The sequence below is a fragment of the Protopterus annectens genome, chromosome 1.part2 (genome assembly GCF_019279795.1).
Source record: "Protopterus annectens isolate FY-2018-M chromosome 1.part2, PAN1.0, whole genome shotgun sequence".
NCBI classification, from domain to species: domain Eukaryota; kingdom Metazoa; phylum Chordata; order Ceratodontiformes; family Protopteridae; genus Protopterus; species Protopterus annectens.
Window position 1 is genome coordinate 810,075,473 of NC_056727.1, and position 22,341 is coordinate 810,097,813.

The 22,341-nt window shown below is 36.4% G+C and overlaps 1 protein-coding gene across 1 annotated transcript in view; it reads right to left on the reverse strand.

The window, feature by feature from the left end:
- The window catches only part of RASGRP3 (RAS guanyl releasing protein 3), a 1,166,392-nt gene that overhangs the window by 739,178 nt on the left and 404,873 nt on the right, over nt 1–22,341 (reverse strand). Inside the window, exon 3 of the mRNA XM_044058961.1 lies at nt 8,729–8,831. Coding sequence (XP_043914896.1) covers nt 8,729–8,831 — 103 coding nt within the window. The remainder of the gene's footprint in view (nt 1–8,728; nt 8,832–22,341) is intronic.

A 22,341-nucleotide genomic window follows, 5' to 3' on the forward strand; every position in this document is an offset into this window, starting at 1 on the left:
AGATGTGTTCCAAGTACTGTTACTGTTACAGACATAAACTTTAGCAAGCCAGAAAATGCCAAAAAGTAGGTGGCAAAGCAGTAAAACTTAACAAAAAAATCAGAAGAAAATACTTAAAATCACAAAAGTGGCTCATTTTCTTCTCTCAGCATTTTCTCCCCTTTGTAGGTGCTTCAGCAACAACTAGCAAGCCTGAAAAGATGCCAAAACCACGAGGCAGCCGGGTTTTAAGAGAGAGATCAAGGAGTTTAGAATTGACCCAAAATGGCCAATACAACTACAGCTTCTAGGTAGTAACTACTCCTCCAGGGACAGGCAGGCTGTTCAGTGTTAACCACTCCCACTGGTGAACACAGAGACTTCCCATTAGCCCAAGCAAGAACTGGTCTTCTAGAAACTTCCAAACAGTTCAGAACACCAAATCTGTAACTGAACTTTCTTAGCTTTCAGAAAGTGGGAAAAAAGCAAATTTTTTTTTTTGTAGCTTAAAGGTAGCAGGGATACATAAGCAGCAAAATAATCACAACAGTGCAATAAATGACCCCACACAAGTGCTAGGCCAAAATCAGGTAAAATGCAGTTTTTAGAGAAAAAAAACATTTTAAATTAAGTGCAACACAGGAAATGCAGTAAACAGGCTCTAGATGTGTTCCAAGTTCTGTTACTGTTACAGATATAAACTTTGGCAAGCCAGAAAATGCCAAAAAGTAGGCGGCAAAGCAGTAAAACTTAACAAAAAATCAGAAGAAAATACTTAAAATCACAAAAGTGGCTCCTTTTCTTCTCTCAGCGTTTTCTCCCCTTGGTAGGTGCTTCAGCAACAACTAGCAGGCCTGAAAAGACCAAAATATCTTCAAGAGCTTGATTTTGGCTTCTTTATTATTCATCATGTACATTCTTCCACTTAGAGATAGTATTAAGATATATGCAGTATCATTGCTTTGGTGATAACACCCAACATGACCAAATGTCTCTTAGGATCAGAGGTCTGATTTTTGTCAATAATACGATTGTTTTGACTCCCTTCTTGGCTATTTAAGTCTTTGCCACTGGCTCACTCCACACAGAGATAAAGTCTTAACTGTGATCCAGGTGACCGAGTTCAAATATCTGCTCTGACATTTGCTGGAGATGCATTGGCAGGGGAGACAAGGAGTAACACAGCATCTCTGGCTCACATCTATTTGGGAGCAGGCCTTGGGCCATGTAACCAGGATACAAAGTCCCATGATAGACTGACTCACCACTGGTGATCACAGACCACACGGGAGTGTTAGCTCTTAGGAAGCAGGGCATTCATGATGATTGTGCACTTGCAGATGTGAGTGATTTGTATTCACTGATTACAACTGCACCTTTTCCCCTGGAGCATGTTGTTTGATATGTACTGTGGGAACAGGGCTAAAATAAGGAAAAATAATGATGGCATCTCTCAGTTGGCTGTCACCCTCAGTGAGGAAGAGATTAAATTGTCCAATTACCTAAGGGACAGGTTGATTTTCATTAGAGAGGAAGAAAAAATAAAAAACAAGAATGTAGTATGCAGTGCTAATACAGTCTACTGTTTGACTATGATGGGCTCCCTGTGTACCTCCTAATTATATGGAGATAATAAGTGGGAATTCATTTTCTGTGTATGTTAATTTGGGATATATCAGGAAAATATTTATTATTTATTTATTTAATTTATTTTCATTTGTTTACTGGGGAAGTCTGAATGGGTGTAGAACCACTTTTCATCAGAGGTCTGGTGAGAAAAGCTCCATTTATAGAATATGCTGACACTAAGGGACCAGGTGTCAATTGTTATAACGTCTTCATAATTTAATGCCACAAACATACTCAGCATCAAACACCAACTTCCATGGCCTGATCTTGAGATGGTAATTCATGCATTGATCTCTTCACTGCTTGATTACAGCACTGCACTGTAGCTTAGGCCAGCTGATTTTGACCTTGGACACCTGCAGCTGATGCAGAGCTCAGGTGTCAGGGTGCTGACTGGTACATCTATTATTACATCACCCCTTTGCTGTGGGATTTGCACTGACTGCCTTTTGTATCTGTAAGAATTAAGATCATGATATTCACATATCAAACCCTCAACAACCATGTGTCTCTCCATCTAAAATTGATGTTGATTCCACATGACATAACCCACCATGCCTAGTCTGATTCTAATGATGTCTCCAATACACTTTATAACATCTGTCCAGTGTTCTACTGTCTATGTTACATTGTTTTTTTTTTTCAAACAGTTTTATTTAAACATTTCAGTTAACAACAATAAAACAGTCAATAATCACAGTTGCATATACAACCTCTGAAACTATTTTACATTGTTCTTGTGGAATTAGCTACTTTCTCAGCTTCAGCCTTGTGAAAGCACATTGTCTTTCAGGAAATGATTAAAATACCATCTGTTTAGACAGGTGCACCCACATTTTCTGCAAGACCTTTGGGTCTGAGCTTTACTGCTATCAGCTGCATTTTAATTGCAACAGTTCAAATTTTATAAGATTCATTCTATTTCCTGTTTTGATCTAATGTAGTCTATGTTCATTTATTTTAATGCTGTACAGTATTTGGTTTATGTATCTGAACAAATTAATTTTAAATTTAAGTTAAAAAAACAATTGTCAATTGAGTTTGCTCATTATTTATATAGCACTACTAAACAAATAGCTTTTCTCTGTCAACAGTCTTGGAAAGGGTGGTCTTATTTCTACCCGCTGGTTTGCACTCTACTGATCTTCATCTTAATAACTTTGGAGCTTATATGTATTGTATAGTTGCATAATATTTAATACTTTGTTAACATAAACCAAACACCACAGGACTGCACATGCTTTCTCCTGTTAGCTATCTACTCCTTGGCTAGCATACCCATCAACCTTAAGAAAATCAACACTAACAACTATTACCATATATGATTAGTAATGATCAAACCAGATTTATATTAAATAGGAACACTTACGATAATATTAAAAGAGTATTAGCTTTAATAGGATTTTTTTAACAGTAAAAAAGATGGATTGACACTGTTAAGCCTGGCCATAAATTGTGCTTTTTGACTTAGTTAATTGGAAATATTTATTACTGGTTTTAGAAGAGTTCAATTTCTCTAATAGGTTTTCACAACTTATACATTTGCTTTATGCAAACACTTTTGCATACATAAAAATAGGTTCCTGTATATCAGAATCTATTTCAATAACTAAATGAACAAAACAAGGTTGTCCTTTATCTCTGCTATTATTTACTTTAATTATAGAACCATCTGCAAACTACTTAAGGTCTAGAATAGATATCAAAGGTATACAGATTAATAATAAATTAAATTCTAAAGTATTATCATTTGCAGATGACATTCTTTTGACTTTAAAAGATAATAACAACTCTCTTAAGGTAGTATTTAATGTAATAGAAATCTTCCAGAAGAAATCTGGGCTTACCTTTCATGAGAATAAAACAGATATTTTACTTATAAAACACAATATTGATGGTTTGGAAAAAAATATTTACTAAATATTTAGTAAACAATAATAAAAATACCTATTTAGGAATAATTTTAACAGATGATAATAAGAATATGATTGGAGAATATTATTCTAATAGTCTAACTTCTATTAAAGCACTTGTCAATAAATGCAACAAGTTTAATTTTTCTATGGAAGAGAGACTTTCTCTAATAAAGATGGTTATTCTGCCCAAAATTTTATATGTAATACAATCCCTATCATTGCCTATTTCTAAAAAAATCTAAACTGATTCAATTCTCTAATTCTTTATTTTTTTTTTTGGTATCCTAATAAACCTAGGTAGGATTAAAACACCATGTTAGAGACTGGTCTATGGGTGGAATTGGTATGCCAGGCATAGAGCTATATTCATTATCCTCTATCATTAAAACAATCTCCTTATGGATGAATAATTATTATGAAGCTAAATGGAAAGACATATATGAAAGCATTTGTTTAGAAACACATATAATATCTCATACTCAGCAAAATGTAATAAATAATAACTTCTTATAGATATTAAAAGATTACATACTAGAAAACAGAAACATTGTGATCAATTCTCCATATCTCTTTTTAATGTTAACTACTTCAGAAATTTTGTTTATAAGAATCCTGATCATAAGACATGGTTGTTTTTGATATTCCCTATAACATATACACACAATAGTATATGTACTTTTGACATATATAAAATGAATACATTTAAGGAAAATAATCTGATATACTGGAGTCAATTGATGGTGGGAGAAAAAATGCAATCCTTAGAATATATGTCTACTAAATTTAATTTAAATAAAGACTTATGGTTAGATGTGCAGAACTGTAGATTTTCTATTGAAAATAGAATTAAACTAATGCAACCCTTAATTAAAAATTCTATACCAAAATTCATTGATTTCTTAATTTTATTACTAAACCAGAGAATAGAAAAATCACTGCTTTCAAAAATATATAAGATTAATTGACCACAAAATGTTTTAGAGAAAGCTATGGGAATATTTTAAAACTATAAATAATCATTATCCAAATAAAGAAGATATAAAACACATGTTGGCATATTCAAATTACACTTCTTCCTCCATAAAGTGGAAATTGTTTACATGGAAATTTATACACAGGACATTTATAACCCCACTTAGAACAGAATTAATTTATAAGAAAAGAGTAACATGTTGGATGTGTAAAATTAATGCTAAAGCAGATTGGCAACACATGTTTTTTGACGTTTTTAAACCTTTTTGGGACAATATTAATGTGTTTTTGCAAGCATTATTGAATGATAAACTCATTTTATCTAAATTATTGGTCTTATTCAATACACCCATATCTGTCTGTAAAGAGAATAAATTACCATCTTCTTTGGAGGATTTCATCGATAGCAAGAAAAGTAATCACAAAGAACTGGAAGAATAAACAAACTCCAACGATAATGGAATTAATAAATAAGTGCAACTGATATTTGTTAATATGAACTTTTAACAATCAAGATGAAAACTACTAGAAATACCACTTCCCATAATATTTGGAGGAAACTCAAGGAACTGCTAAGTAAACAATTGTAACTTTGTTAATAACAAGAACTTCGGTTTTCATTTTCTTTTATTCTTTAAGAATTATTAGATGGTAAATTAAATAAAAGACACCTTTGTAAACAGTTGTATTTGTTTTACTTTATATTATTTTAGACCGTTCTGTTGTTAAACTTTGTCATTTACTTGTTATAATTAATAAAAATATTTTAACAAGAAAATCAACATTTATTTCAAATTCAGAATGCAACTCAAAAAAAGCACTTCTTTATCTAAGCAAATGCTTCTGCTTCATCACAGGGCATATCACCTAACACACTACTCCTATCTACTTTCCAAGTCTCTTCTTTTCTCTCAAGATTTTCTGAAGATTAACCTACTTTAAGCATTTAAGCTACTTTTTCAGCATTAGGAGTTAGGAGTATGTACGATCATATCAGGGTTAGGATGAAGGTTAAAAAGAGGACTGATTTAGTGTAGTAGTTAAATGTTCATGCATGTAGTATGTGTTTGAGCCTGTCTCATCTAGAGGGAGTATTACAGAAAGGATTTTTCAAAGGTAGGTTGCAAGGATTAGGGCAGGGTTAGGGTTGGCATGTATTAGAAAGGTGGTGCGGGGGCAAACAGCAAATGTGTAACATAGCTATACTGGACAGCTTATATAAAACAATTAAAATCACAACTGTCTGAATACATTACTGAATCCAGCAGTTCACTTAGTTTTCTCTGGAGCTTATTAATCAAACTTCTCACTTTCACACGTAGTAGAAATTAAAGCATTTACATTTTTATTGAATGTCAGTGCAATGCTGTCAAAACACTGAAGCTATAAACATCATGGTACCAACTGACTATAAAACACTGACAAACAGGAGTATTGCTACAACTGATGGCAGTATAGTGCTTTCTGCATTCATTCATGGAGAAAAAATAATAAAACTGATTAGAAAATGCATCTTTTGATGTTACAAAACAGAACATACTTGCTTCTGACAAAAATTACTGCAGGTTGCTGTCTGTTCTAGTAGATAAATAAACATGAAGACAAGCAGTGCCAGAAAATGACTTCAGGAAATGGTGACATCAGCAGCTCTGCCCTGAAATACATTGTTTTGCAGAAGATGTGAACTCTAGATTACAGAACTGTTCATAACATTAAAGTAAAGAAACACAGAATCCTACCTCACTTATGAAGTGAGATACAACATATGCCTGCTGCTCTGCAAAATCCTTTTGCTGAGAGTCCTACCGTAAAGTTTCTATTCCATTATATATTGCTATAGAAGTATGTTTGTTTTACATATCACTGTAATTATTAGAATACACCAATAATAGTATGTAGACATAAAGAATTCACTTAAGCGAGCAAGAGCAGTTTAGTAAAACTTGAGCAGTTTATGTTGAAGTTAATGAGGCAGATCAAATAAGAAAACAACTGCAGTGTAACATATCAAGTTTTTCTCTGAACAGAGATTTTTTTAATCAAAACTGTACCAAAGAAAGCACATGAAATATCTTCTTTTTTGAATAAAAAATGTACCAAAGAAAACACATGAAATATCTTTACCTATTATTCCACATATCAAAGGTTGCATTCATCATGCCTCCTGTGTGAGCTATTTTATGAATATAATTAGCTCTGAGATTGCCACGCTTTAGAAAAAAGAATTAGAACTCCTACCTGGGGCAAACATGGTAACTACAGAAGTCTCAAATGAACTGCCATTTTAGCAGAACTCACAATAGTTATATTGACCAATTTGTGCTTCAGCAGAATTGGTTTTGCAAAACAACCAGAAACCATTGACACATGCTTAACTGATTCAGTATGAATAATATTGTTCTCTTTTGGAATTTAAGAATAAATTATAGTAACTGGATTAACATTTTGAAAGCTACTTTATTTTGATAATACATTTTCATTTGCTGTAAAAATCTGCTTTTTAAAATTTATAATTTGTGATTTTTGCAGTATATTCCTATGATAGTCCATCCATTCATTTTTAGTGGCTGAATTGTCCCTTGTTAAAGCTATATGGAGTCAGAGACCATTTCAGCAAGTAGCAGGGAATAATGCAGAAAATAATTTCTGGATGGCTTTCCAGTCCATCATGAGAGCAATGCACATTGCAGACATACACTCCATTAAAACTGCCAGCTTGCCTGCCTGTTCATATGTTCTAGCTATGTGGGAAGAAAACATGATACTGGAAAAATCTCTTACAGACAATGGGAAAGCATGCAATCTCTGCAGAGATGGCATCACAAACTGGGGAGCCAGATGATACAAAATAGCATTTGTTATGCTATTTACCTTTTCTTTTCTGTAACATATCTGCTCTGTTTCCTGGACTAGGATTTGGATAGAACTTCTGCAGAAATTAAACCATTAAACCCGTATAAGTAGAACTGAATTTTTCACCTATGGGGTGATTCTGAAAATCCCAAGATGTGGAACTAACAGCCAAGTCAAAGTATTAATTAAGAGTGATTAACGATTTCAAGCTGCCTATGTAGATAACGAATTAATGATGAAGTGGTAAAGAATATATATTTAGCTGAGGAGTACATAAGTAATAGAATATTATATGTAAATGTCAATGCTTTGTTTTGTTTACTACTCTGTATATTTAGGGGAAAATAAACATAGCCAAGGCAAAGAATACATGTAGCAAGTGAGTTCACCAGATTCTGTTATGAAGATCTGTAATATGACTTTGTAAAATATCATGTCTTTTGTAAATCCTCTTGAGTTAAAATATATTTAACAAGAGTAAGCAACTTGTGCTTATAAAATGACACTATTATTGGAAGAGATGAGTTACATTCATTTTTTGTGCAGACATATATAAGGTAATTACTTTTCCTTAGTACATCCTCCTCAACAGTATATAAAATCAACACTCACTGTAATGGCTACATTCATTAATCTAAAGATCTGTATCTTAACTATATTTACTTCAGGAAATATGTTCAGCAATAGGATGAGTTGTCTTGCGATAAAATATGCAGCCTTGTAAACAATCAACTTATGGGTTATCGAATGTCATTTTATTTTCTCAACAGCGTTATTGTGACAGGATAATCAATAGCCATTTAACTGTCTGACAGTCCATCTGGTTGATATGGAGACCCCATTGAAGGGTAGTGAATCAGGAAGTGGATAAAAGCACCCGTCATTGGTTCCAAGACAGCTCAGAGACAGAACTGCTATATAATCTGAAATCATTTGAGACTTGTCTTCTGGGTAAAGAGCAGTGTGATTGGCGGGATGTTAACTGCCATCTTTAAGTATGTTTACATTCAGTTGAGATATAAATATTTAGTTTTATGTATAAATAACTCTGAAGATGATTAATTTTAAAGAATATATGAATACTTATTATGCAGTTTACCTGTGCAGTTCTTAGTCTGGTGTCAAAAATGACACATGTCCAAATGCATTGACTATTGTACAGATTACCTTATGCACTTCTAAACTGGATTGAAATTAAAAAATCAGAAAGAAATAAAAACAGCAGATGACCAAAATCTACTTAATACTGTAATGCAGTAATAGTATATAGAGCCCATTCTCCCTTTTCACTGAATGCCCAAATAAAGTTACACTTTTTTTAGGAAAACCTGTTTGTTGAGATTTGCTGTTGATTTTCTCACACAGTATGAAAAGGATATATTGATAGAAGTTTCCCAGCCAGTTCTGTAGAGGTGAGGTACCAGCGGTGCATAAGTAACACCATTCGGGGCAGCTGACTGCTACCCTGCTGCCCACCTTCATCTGAAAGAGAAATGGAAGTAATGTATAATGTATCAGCTATCATAGGCCAACACTGGCATTACTTGTAACACACTAGTGATCAAAACTGCAATACATTCATCAACTGAGTCTGAGGAACAGGTGCTAGTTCTGGAAATGAAAGTTTGCATTCCCAGGCAGCAGCTAAATGAAAAAATGATTTGTTTCATATCTCACTATTTCCTTATGTTTCTGTCATTCGTGCAGTGGAAGTTTGTAGAAGCAGAACTTAAATTGTTTTTTCAGAAACTAAAATTCAAAAAAGACTAGTGCTCTAAAGTCAATTAAATATTAAATTGTTCACACTTATTTCCATATTGTGATTTGAGAGTTTTCCATTAAACCATCCTTTCTGCATAAACATGGATTAAATGATGCTACATTTGTCTCCAAAATGACTGCTTTCTGGGTTCATAATAATATGGACATATTTTATTTTTGCTTCTTTATCCTTTGACCAAGCGTATCAGTGAATTCAGATGCTTAATTCTCAGTAGTTATCTTGATTACCATAGCATTAAATACAGTTATAAAAACAGCCAAATAAAAACAAAAGAAGTAAAATAATAAAGTAAGATGTTCTGGAGATTCTGAAGTAGGCCACTCAGCCTGCAGGCTTCTTGTAACACAATTAGCAATGTATGGATGTAAACAGATTTTTCAAAACCTCACTCTATCCAGGTTTCATGGGTGATGTGTAAAACAGGTCAGAAATAATAGAAATGTTTCAGTGCAAGCCTTCAGAAAACACATTGATAGAGAGGTCCTTAATAATGCGATCAAGTTGGCAAGTCAAACTCCAATAACCAAAGAGGTGTATTTCAATGTTTACACCTCATTAGCACACCATAAGTGGAAGGCAGTGTTGCTCCGAGTCACGTTGCTAACAAGAAACCACTGACCTTATTTATCCTTGGGGTGTATATAGATAACAAGTAAAGACAGAAATAAGACTTTGCCTAGGTTTTACTGCAGCATTGGCTTAGTAACAGTGTCAGCAATCATTAGCAAATATTTTTATTCCCACACAGGTTTACTTTATCTGTATAAAAATCACAAAAATAAGTATTCTCCACTCCAACCCCATTTTCAAAGGTGCAATAAAACTCTGGTTTGGTAAATTAAACAGTGGTGGTTTACAGCACTGGAGAGTTAAGAAAAACAAATCATATCATCAATCAGACCAGTGGCAAAAGTATATTGCAGTAGGGTTATTCGTCCTGTCTGCTAACAAAGTGGACACATTCACTATAAATACAAATGCCTTATACTACTTTTCAGTGCTGCTCAAAACACACTCACAGAAGATTAATGATGTGTCAAGTCTGTCAGCCTAAAAGTTAACAAACGTTCATTAGTCTATCTCATTTCTATTTTCCATCCTCCCCAAATACAGGTCTATATCACATAGTCAAAGTTTTATAACTTTGAACACGAAATGTACGAACCATTCCGTTCGAAGTTACAAAACTTTGACTATGAATAAAAAAAAAAAAAAAAAAAAAAAAAAAAAAAAGGAAGGAAAAACAAAATAAACTGTTGTAAGCAGGGGGGCAAGTCCCCCTGCAACCCCCATGTGGGGGGATGTCCCCCCCACCCCCCACTACTTAAATATATCAACTCCAAGATTGCACCTCATTCAACAGAACAGAAACCTCCCCTTATGGAGATTTCCATTGAAACGCTCAAACTTGTACAAGTTCGAACTTACGGTCTCGACCATATAAGGTTTGAACTTGTACAAGTTTGACTATGTGATAGGAACCCTCCAAATACATATGAATCCATCTGATTACCTTTGGTTTGTATGTCCTTAAGAATGGCTTCAGTAATCAATATTCCAAGAGCCATTTATATTCTGTATTTGCTATACATTCTTCCTTCCTTCCTACATCCACTTGTCACTTGATTCCTGACAATGTAAGTCAGTATTATATGACCTGCTCCAGTCTTTAATTTGAAGTATACACACCTAGTTTCCTCAATCTTTCTTCATACTGTTTTCCATCTAATGCTCTACTCTGCACACTGTCAACCAGTCTGATGTTGCTTTCTCAACCAGACACCTGAAACTACCCAGTTCATTACAGATGTGGTATTACTGGTGATATACACAGAGAAACAATAGAATCGACATCTCTTAATACCACCCTTCAAAATGCTACATCATCTCTAACTACTCACTGTACACATCATGTGCATTCAAACAGGTAAGGCACTTTGCATTCCCACGGCAATGCAGTATGTAACATCAAACTCCTGACATCCCAACAAATGAGTTTATTGTACAGATCTATAGCATTGTTTAAGGTACAGCTTGTACAAGCTTGTGGCTGATATACTCTAAATAGTTATATGTTTCTCTAAATTTAAACATCTTGCTTTTATAACATATTCTACTAGAATGTTGTAGATAAGTTCATATTTTGATGAACAAGCTCATGGGCTATTGATCATTGAGAAGACACAGATTTCATGCTGGAGCTTACAGTTGTCCAGGTATTCATCTAGTTATTTCTGAAAGGTATGGACTATTCAATTGTGGTTAACTGGGGGAGGGCGGGCATTTATTCCAAAAGTGTGACAGTTTTTCAGATATTAAATTGCCATATTTCATGGTATAGGAGAGGGTGTTCAAAGCAGAATGTTTAAAAGAGTAAGGGGCCTTTTAATGGTCTGTATATCAGGCATTATCAAAGTGCATTAAGTATCTTTCCAATCTGATAGATGGTAGGGACCAGACAGAATATTTTTAATTATTTGCATGACTGTCCCAATACTCCCTGCAACCCATATCCTATGGACTCATGTATTCCTCCTTCACATGAGGAATCTTGATTGGGCCTACAAGGCAGATACAATTTGCCCCTAAACTTCCAGATCTCACTGGGCCACCAGGGAGGATAAAGGTCCTATGACACATTCATTCCCTGTCATGGTACACTAGCTTTCCTATATAAAGTGAAGGATTGTCCAATGCCCTTCCTTAGGGTGAGATCTGAAGATCATTCATTCCCTAGAAAAGGAGTGGCAGCCTAGCCCTCCTCACATGACAGGCAATAGCCAGGAGGAAGGGGACAGGGTCATTAAGTTAAACAGACCCCTCTTGAGCTTCCTGCCATAAGCTCCTCTGAGCTCCTCAGTCACTGCCTGTGACTTGAGATGTGTACATGCCTCCATATGCACATAATTCTCAAGCTTGTGGCATGAGTAATGCACCACTACACAGCATGTGCTCACCAGAAGATGATTGCATGCCTCCATATACACATAATTCCCAGGGTTGTGACATGAGTACTGCACCACAACAGAGTCTATGCTCACTACATTTGAACTGAGTGCTCCTGCTAGGTGCAACCCTAGTGCTGGATCAGATCTGAGGTGAGCCTCCCTCCAATGCCCATGTCAATAGTGAATTAGAAGTCGTCGGTCACAGTTTCAGCTCCATTTCTCTGCACCACAGGAGCAGGTTGATCTAGACAGATGTTAATAGTAACTATATTGTCTGAATGGAAAGAAAATTTACAGTTGTGGACCTAGGTGTCTGATTTGGAGCAGCTGGTGGAGTATAAGGAGAATAAGGAGAACACTGTGCTTTTTCTATACCACATAACTAGGTGTGAAACTATTAAGGAGATGATTTAGCTAGAATGTTTACTATTCTTTACCCTTCCTTGCCTTCAGTTACACTGTGAATTCAGATTCAGTTTCACCTACATCTGCTATCAATGTTACCTATTTTATCATTTAGTAAATTATTTTGCATAGTGAGAAAATTATATTTTACACCTAATTCCTGCTTTCAACTATCCTAACCTGTTAACACTGTTTGTTTCACTACCTGTAATATTATTATGATGTTGTAGCACCCCCAGGCCCCTTTATCACCATTCTCTCTCCGTGAATCACAGTGTCTTCTAGTCCCCTTGGCAATGGTAACTCATTTTCACAGTAGTTATTATTTTCACACACACACATATACAATTCTTGGGGATGGCTGGTAGAATTCTGCATTCTCAAAAGCATTCTTCTTGGCAGAGTAGTAAAGCGACCACTCTGGAGTTCCTGCGGCTCCTATTAATTAACCCAAATATGAAATCATACACATTGATATCATCCATGGTAGTGGACTAAAATGATCTAGGTTAAATGGAGATGGAGAGCCACATATTGTTAACTAGTGGCAAATGATAATCCTCTCATGCAATAAAGAGCAATAATACATATATAATAAAGCCCAGCCAAAAGAGCTTACAAGTGAATACACTTTATTTAAAAATAAGCCAGCAGTGCAAATACAGGTTAATTATGCAAAGGAATGTAAAAATGCACATGGATAAATAAAATAACATTTAGTTAAATTGGACAGAAAATGTAAAGAAAAAGCTGACCAACAGATATTAAATATCCATGCTCTGATTAAAGAATGCTGGCCCTGACAAATATGATTTAGAAAAAATATGAAAAAGGTACGCAGGCAGAGTACCGTCTTAGACATGTCATAAAGTTCTTCCAATCCAAGACAAGATGGATTACATTTTTTATACATTTCAATTCATTGATTGTTGTCTACGGCTTCATTACCTTACTTCTTGTAGAAAGAAGCTTTTCTTTACTTATTTTATTTCCCCACAGTAAAAGCAACTAAACAAATTCACCTACCTGTAAAGGACAAGGACTTATAACCTAGAGACTATTGAGAGCACCAATACACAGGCAGTCAGCATACATTTCTTAACTCTCTGCATTTCAACTTCTGCTACCTTTTTACATTCTAGTCAACTACTTCTTTGAAGTGGTCAGTAATTACATTTGATGACCTTCAAACTAATTCATGCATTTCACTTCCTTTTATCCCTTTTTACATTTGCAAGAGAAAGTATAAAAAATTGCATGTTTTACAGACCAAGCATACTAATAGCTGAAAATGAGAGAGAAAAAGATACACAGAATTTTAAAGTCAGCCTTCCTTAGTCTGGCATCAGCCTTGGCACCAAAATGGGTGCATGAAACTATCATTTAAGAATGATCTAGTTTAGTAAATAACAAAGTACCATGGTAATTTAAAGCTCAGGAGAGAGAACTAGAAATCAGGCAGACCTTATTAAAAATGACCATGATAGAAAAATGCTTCATGCTTGGAAAATGAAGTCCATGGATGTGCTTGGGAAGAGAACACAGCAGCAGAATAGTAAGTTCAGAAATTATAGTATGAAGATAGATGAAATACTCTTAAATTTAAAGAGTGGAGCACTTTGTGGCAACAAAGGAAAAGACAGGCTAAACTGCTACGAAGCATATCTTTATACAGTATATGATAACAAAGTCATCATACAAATGAAGTATACTTGCCCACTGCAACAGATTAAGGGTTATTATAACTTTTGAAAATGAACCAAAATTTCAGACTTTTTGGGTACAAAGTATCAGAACAAATTAAAGGCCATAGCTTATAGAAAACAAACATATCATCTTGATAGTATGTGGCATAAGATAGGTATTAAAACCTTATGGAAGATTTGGAGTTTTATTGTGCAGCTGTCTTCTGTAACAATGTTTTGATTACAAGTAGATTGCACATGATCTACACTAGTATAAACTGTGTGTGTGTGTGTGTGTGTGTGTGTGTGTGTGTGTGTGTGTGTGTGCGCGCATGTGTGTGTGTGTGTGTGTGTGTGTGCGTGTGTGCGTGTGTGTGTGCGTGTGTGTGTGCGTGTGTGTGTGGGTGTCTGCGTGTGTGGGTGTGTGTGGGTGTGTGGGTGTGGGTGTGTGTGGGTGTGTGTGTGTGTGTGTGTGTGTGTGTGTGTGTGTGTGTGTGTAAGAACCAAACATTTGAAAACCAGGAAAGTCCAGTAATCTCCACAAAAACCTGGATGAAAAGCTACTGACAAAGGGAGGAGTCAAAATGTAGTGCCTTCGTTCCAAATTTATTCTATTGAACTTCAGAAATAAAACTTCTAAACACATGATCAATTTAAATGCAAAATTTGTTTCTGCCAAAACTACCAACACCCAATCACAAAATTAAACTGAATAACATCACTGCAACATCATCACAATTCCAGCCCACCATATAGTTTAATTAAGTACAAACCCATTTGCAAATATTTATGCAGACGTTATAAAAATCATGAAATGAAACTAAAGACATTAAAACCATTAAAATACAACATTAAATGTTAACATTCACTTCCAATCTTCTAAAATACTTTCATTTTCAATAAAAAATTAATATTAATACTTTCATTGAGGCCCGGGAATTTATCTGCTTTAAGCATAATCTGCCTCTTTAATTCACAGACTTCAAGAACATTGTTGAATCCTGAAATAAAAACTCCGTAATCAGCTTGTCCAAAAACATTGAAGTGACATTTTTGAAATCCCACACAGACAGAGCTATGTTTGGCTGAGGAATTATTCATATTCTGTTTTTTAACAGCTGCTAATTGTTAATGTATTCTCAACCTCAACTTCCTAACACTCTTCCGAATATAAAACTGAGAACAGTTACTGCAAAGAGCGATGTACACAATATCTTCACTCTTGACGGGAATACGTTTTCTTGGCACAGATAACTTTATTATTCAAATGCACCAAATTAATACTATTACTGTTGCTAATATAACAACATTGTGTACAATGTCCACATGCAAATGTTCCCACTTTACCATTAAGAATACATTCTTTGTATATTGTGTTCTAACAAATGTTTTAAGTTTGCTGTTTTTTTGTTTAATATAAACTGCAGACATTCTCCTAACAGTTTAACCAAGTAAGTATTCCCCTGAATAATCCTCTAGTTCTGTTTAATAACATCTCTAATAGCTGACCCATCAACACTGATGGGTAAAGGAAAGGCACTTGTACGATCTACGCTTACTAAACCATGATTTTTTTGGTTATCAAGTGAAATTCCTTTAATAAGAATAAGCAGAAACTTAGTCCACCTTTTGTCACTAATTTCTTGAGCAATAACTACAAGCTTATCACTTGAGTAACCTCTTGTATTAAACATGTGAATCAAATTTAAAACTTCCTCCTGAAATTCTAAGTCATCCCTAATAATTCTGCTTAAATGAATTACTTGGCCACTAAAAATGTTAAACTTCATTTGCCAAGGATGATGGTTATGAAAATGAAGATAATTATTAAATGTACTTTTCCTGACATCCATATTAATATCAAGATCTAAAAAGGAAACTTTATTCTCCAAATCACCCAAAGTGACCTGTAATCATGAAACGCTATTATTAATTTCTCTAATAAATTCTCAGAGTCTCAATACTAACCCCCAAATAAAAACACAAATCATCAATGTAACACCTATAAAATCTTACATACTTAAATAACAGCCCTTGCTCCAAAAAGCCCATTCCCGCCAACACATGACAATATTAGCAAAGGAGGGAGCTACTTTTGATCCCATAGCAGCTCTACTATTCTGCCAATATATTTCTTTCTCAAAAAGAAAAAAAAATTGTTTTTCAAAACAATTTCCAATAAAGCACTATTTTTATTAAAACTTTATCAAACTGCTTAACTTTGTCCAAATATAATTTAACAAATTCTAATCCTTCTTCATGATCTTTGCTGGTATATAGGGAAGTAACATCCAAAGTAAACAAAAAACTTACATTTCCATCAAATTGATATTCCTTGAGTTCATTAAGCAAAGCCCAATAATCTCTTAGATAACATTTACTTTGCTGTATCACTGAGTTCAAAATCATATCTAAAAAATAAGAAATACTAACATTTTTATGACTAGGAGCAGAAACAATTGGTCTATAAGGGGGGTTCTTTGGATCTTTATGAATTTTGGGAATTCCAAAAATCATTCCCAGTTCAGGTTGTTCTATAATTAAAAATTCAAAAGTTGGAAAGCAAATATATTTGTTATTAAAGAGTTCAAACAAAATGGAATCTACTTTCCCAAAACAATTCTTAACAAAATCCTTGTTAACTTTACCATAATGGTTGGAATTATTCAACAGAATAAGCACTTCTTCTTTATGTCGTGTAATCTCAGTAATCTAAAGCTATTACTGCTACTCAATGCTAGGAGCCTAAACAAAAAACTCCACTCCCTGGAAACTCTCTTTACCCTAAAGAATGCTGATGTCTGCGTGGTCTCAGAGACGTGGTTTAAAGCCGTGGACAGCACACCAACAGTGCAGGGTTATAATGCCTTCCACACATTTAGACCAGCTACTTCACAGGCAGGGACTAAAGGTGAAGGTGTCTCTATTTACATAAAAAATAAATATACTTCAAGGCTGGTCAAACAGGACAATGCACTTGAGCTGCTCCATGTTCAAATCACCATATGTAAAATCCAATACCACTTCCTTGCAAGCTATATCCCCCCCCCCCCCATGAACCAGGACACCCATATCATGTATTTAAACTTATCAGAAACACTAACCATCCAACCCAATACCATACTCATGGGTGACTTTAATTACCCCACTATTAACTGGGAATCCTATATGACATCAAACGTGCATGCACAGAAATTCCTTGATTTTGTAAACACAAACTCCCTGGACCAGATTGTCAGTACACCAACCAGGGGTGCAACCCTACTGGATCTGGTCTTCACTAATATGGGACAGTGCTGCACACTCCCTAATGTACTGCCTTCCCTGGTAATGTCAGACTACAAAATGGTCTCTTTATGAAGTAAAAATAATACCTGGACCCCCAGCTAAACCGGGAATATTCAGGAACTATTCTAAGGCTAACCTCCTGCTATTAAGTAAGAACCTGGCAAAATTTCAAGCCCCTATAAACCCTGTGAACACTTCTGCCTATGCAAAACTATTCACAGAAACCTTGCAAAAGCATGTTAATAGCTGTACAGAAGCAGCTGCACCCACCAGGAAGACGTACAGAACTAACTCACAAAACAAGCCACCCTGGTGGAATCACAAAATTAATGAGATGTATAACAGGAGAAAAAAAAACATGGCAAAAATTAGGAGATGCAACTCCCAGCAGGATAAAAACCCTCTCATTAAACTAAACAAACAGCTCAGAGACAAATAAAGTCTACCAAAGCCAAATTTGAGGTAAGTTTGGCCTCCCAGGCCAAGGACAACCACAAAGCATTCTTTAGCTATGTCTGCAACCTCAAAGACAATTCACAATTGTGTGCAGAACTCATTGTAAATGGAGCCACCTATACTGAGCCAGAAGATAGAGCAAACCTCATGGCTGATGAATTCAGCTCCAACTTTACTCCTCTCTCCCCCTCAACTTTCCCTCAGGAAATATCATCAAATATGACTCCCCCTACTATCACAAGGGGACAGGGCCTTAATGCTCCCTCTAAAACCAAGAATACCGCATCAATGGGCCCAGACAATATCCTGGGATGCCTTCTAAATAGCATGAGACATGACCTATCAGGGCCTCTGGAATTACTATTTAACTGTAGCCTCCAAACAGTCTTCGTGCCTCATGAATGGGGAAAGGCAACAGTCATCTCTCTGCACAAAGGTGGGCCGTCTACAGACCCTGGAAACTACAGACCCATAAGTCTTGCTAGTCTTGTATGTAAAGCCATGGAAAGATTTATCATGGAGATGATCAATAGAGATATAGTAAACCTCCAGACACTGGACCCAACCCAGTTTGGTTTCATAAAGGGCAGATCATGCCTACTCAACATGGTGGACTTCTTTGAGAAGGTCACCAAAGCAATGGATAAGAGCAAAATCATTCACACTGCCTACCTTGACCTGGCCAAGGCATTTGACACAATTCCCCACTCGGGCATTGTTGACAAAGTCAAGAGGTTAGGTACAAACCCGTATTTCACCTGGTGGCTAACTATCTGGCTCACAGACAGGACCCAAGTAGATAGAATTAGGGAGTCCACCTCCACAAAGTGGCCAGTCACAAGTGGAGTCCCTCAGGGATCATTCCTTGGACCACTCCTTTTTGGCATTTACTTTTCAGAAGTCAAGGCCAATTTCAGTAGTCTCTGGCTGACTAAATTTGCAGATGATTGTAAATTAGGAGCTGTTGTTGAATCTAACACTAACACAAATGTTCTTCAGGAGGGGCTGACACAGACAAACAACTAGTGTCAGAGTCATGGACTAAAACTAAATGCCAAGAAATGCATAATAGTATCCTTTGGGAAGTCATCCATCCCTGTTAACTATCATATTGACTACACACCCCTTAGAGTTGACCCATTAGTCAGGGACTTAGGGACACACATATATAATAATCTAGCCTTTGATCATCACGTCTCTACAGTGGTGAGGAAATCATTCTATGTTGCACAACTTATAAACAAAGGTATGGCATCTAAGTCCAAGGAAGTCATTGTTCCATTGTATTTGGTATTCATCAGACCTATCATTGAGTACAATGCCCCCTTTGGTATGTACCTAACCAGGCATATCCAACAACTAGAACATCCACAGAGATTCCTCACTAAAAGAATACAGGGCATAAGTAATATGTCCTATGCAGACCGCCTCAAGACCCTATCCCTGTATTCTGTCTCCTACAGGCTTTTGAGGGGAGATATATGCCTGGCATGCAGGGCATTGTCAGACCCCACTCTGATGGACCTCCTGAATATCCACAAAACAAACAGTACCAGAAATACCAGTTCTAAAGTCATAAACCTTGCCTGTGATATAAATAGGACCTGCTGGAGACATAGGTATGTATCCCAAAGAATACCTCATCTATGGAACAGGCTCCCCATCCATGTGAAGCAGAGTTCCTCCCTAATCCAATTCAAGTGCAATTTGGTCAATTGGATTGGGAAACTGGAAATTCATCCCTGGTTTGGCACCTATGTCTCTAATGCAAACAGGTAACCTGTAAATGGTTCATCTCCCAGGCCCATGCTTACACTTACCAAGGGTATCAGAACTTGTCAGAGATTTGGGATGCATGGCTAGGCTTAAAAAGGCCTTTGTGATCGTTAGCCTAGTAAACACCTATGAACCTATGAACTACAAGGCCACAGCCTTTGTCGGCTTTCATATATCTCAAATGCCTGTGGTTACAAAAGTCAAGTAAAGCTTTACGTTCACTTTGATTTAGATTAAAGTTCCTTTTAAATGGCTTATCAGATACAATTTTTTTTCAAAATCATTCTCACAGGCTTTATAAAATACCTACAAATTATTATTTAACATAAGATTAAAAGTACTTGGTTTACTTACAAGACTTACAACTTTGATTCACACTTTCCAAAACAAACTTAAAGCTGAGTTTACATACAAACAGTGTACAATCAAATCAGTATAGTTTGCTCATCTGGTGGGAATAAAAGTAAATCATTTGGATAACACTTCAAGTTCATCATTTGTAAAAACGTGTCCAGACAAAATATATACTGGACAAGAAGAAACTGAAAAACAATCTTCATTTATTTGCCTTTGCCTCTCATCTTCCCCTTCTTCTTGCACCTGTAATTGTGATTGTTGGTAGAATTGTTGTTGAAATTGTTGTTGGAACTTGAATGAGTTTTGGGCCTTGCCCCATCTAAAAAAAACAGAGACAATATTCCATTGTTACCATTTTCTCCTGGCCCTTTGTTGGTAGAAATGGGTACAGGGTCTGATCTTCTCCTGGTGTCATTCTTTGAGCCATCATTCTGAACAACAAAAGTTACTTCATTCGCCACCTCATCCAGCTGACTAACATTAGGTCCCACACTACTAACTCTCTGTTACTCAAACCAATACTATATTATCATTGCTAAAATTAGTCCTTTGCCCCTTATTTAAGGGATAAGCAGCTCCATTTTGATATGCTAATGCATCGTGTTCAAGTTTTTTACTTTTCTTCTGAATTTGCATAGTCATAAACCTATCACTTTTCGCTGCAATACTGTTATATAAATTGTAAAACACTGAAAACGGTGATGGTATAGGAATAGTTTCAGTAAGTTGTTGTATATTATTTTTCAGCACTGCCATTTTATTCTCATAGGTTCATAGGTTCATAGGTTGATACTAGGCTATATGCCCTAGGGCATTTATCAGCCTAGCCAGAGTGTGTTTGGCTTTCGCCACCCCTTAAAAATGGGTTTTACTGTGCCCTTTTTAGGTTAGTCTACTGTGCCTCTGTCTAGTAGTGACACAGAAGTGATCCCCGGGGTGAACCTACGATCTCCCATCCACTCGTCAAGATTTCTCTTGAAGAGAGTCAGCAAGGGGCTCTGCCTGATATGGACTGGGATTCTATTCCAGAGTGCTGGGAGCCTCTGGGTCACAAATCTGTCTCTCCAGCATGTCCTATTAATTTCTGTGTTGAGATTCAAGTCCCTTGAGCGCATAGCTCTGGTGGATTTGGATTTTTTGAGGTGGAGCATGTCCATTAATTCTGGGTTGGACATGGCTTTATACGTCAGGCACAGATCGTCTGTAAGCAGGCGGTATGCAACTGAGTAGAGCTGGAGTTTCTTTAACCTGGCAGCATAGGTCATCTGTTTGAGACCCTTGATCCTCTTGGTGAGGTACTTTTGTGGTCTTTCCAGTTGCTGCAGGTGTCGGGTAAGGTACATCCCAAACGGGGCATTGTATTCAATTATGGGCCTGATGAGTGATGAGTAAAGGGGCACAATGACCTCCCTTGATCTAGATGTGCACCCTTTCATGATAAGGTGGGCTATATAGAAGGTCTTTCTAACCACTTTGGCAATGTGGTTGTCAAAGGAGAGATTACTATCAACTTGGGTTCCTAGGTCCCTAATTACTTCCTCCGTACTTAATGGATTACCGCCTATGTGGTAGTTTATGGGCACTTTGTTTTTCCCAAAGGAGATGACTATACAATTCTTGGCGTTTAGTTTTAGGCCATGGCTTTGGCACCAGTTGTCCATCTCTGTGAGACCCTTCTGGAGGATGCCTGTGTCAGCTGGAGAGTCGATTATGGCACCCAGTTTGCAGTCGTCTGCGAACTTTGTCAGCCATAGTCCTCCCATGTTGGCCTGTACCTCTGAAAAATATATACCGAACAAGAGCGGTCCCTGTGGGCCGCCACTTGTAACAGATTTAGAGTCTGACATGGCTCCCGTGATTCTGACCATGTGGGTTCTGTCCTTGAGCCAGTTTGCAACCCATCTTATGACATAGGGGTTGATATTTAGGCTGGAGAGCTTTTCTATGATGCCAGAGTGGGGTATGGTGTTGAAGGCTTTTGTGAGGTCCAGGTAGGCTGTGTGGACTACCTTCTGTTCATCTATGGCCTTGGTGACTGTTTTGAAGAAGTCTACCAGGTTCAACAGGCAAGATCTGCCCTTAACAAAGCCGAATTGTGTAGGATCTAGCGTCTGTAGTTCCCCAATGTCTTTGTTTATGAGTTCCATGATGATCTGCTCCATAGCTTTGCAGACCAGGCTAGTGAGGCTTATGGGGCAATAGTTTACAGGGTCCGTTGAGGCACCACCCTTGTGGAGTGGGACCACTGTTGCTGTACGCCATTCCTTGGGTACATATCCTGTAGTAAGGCTGAG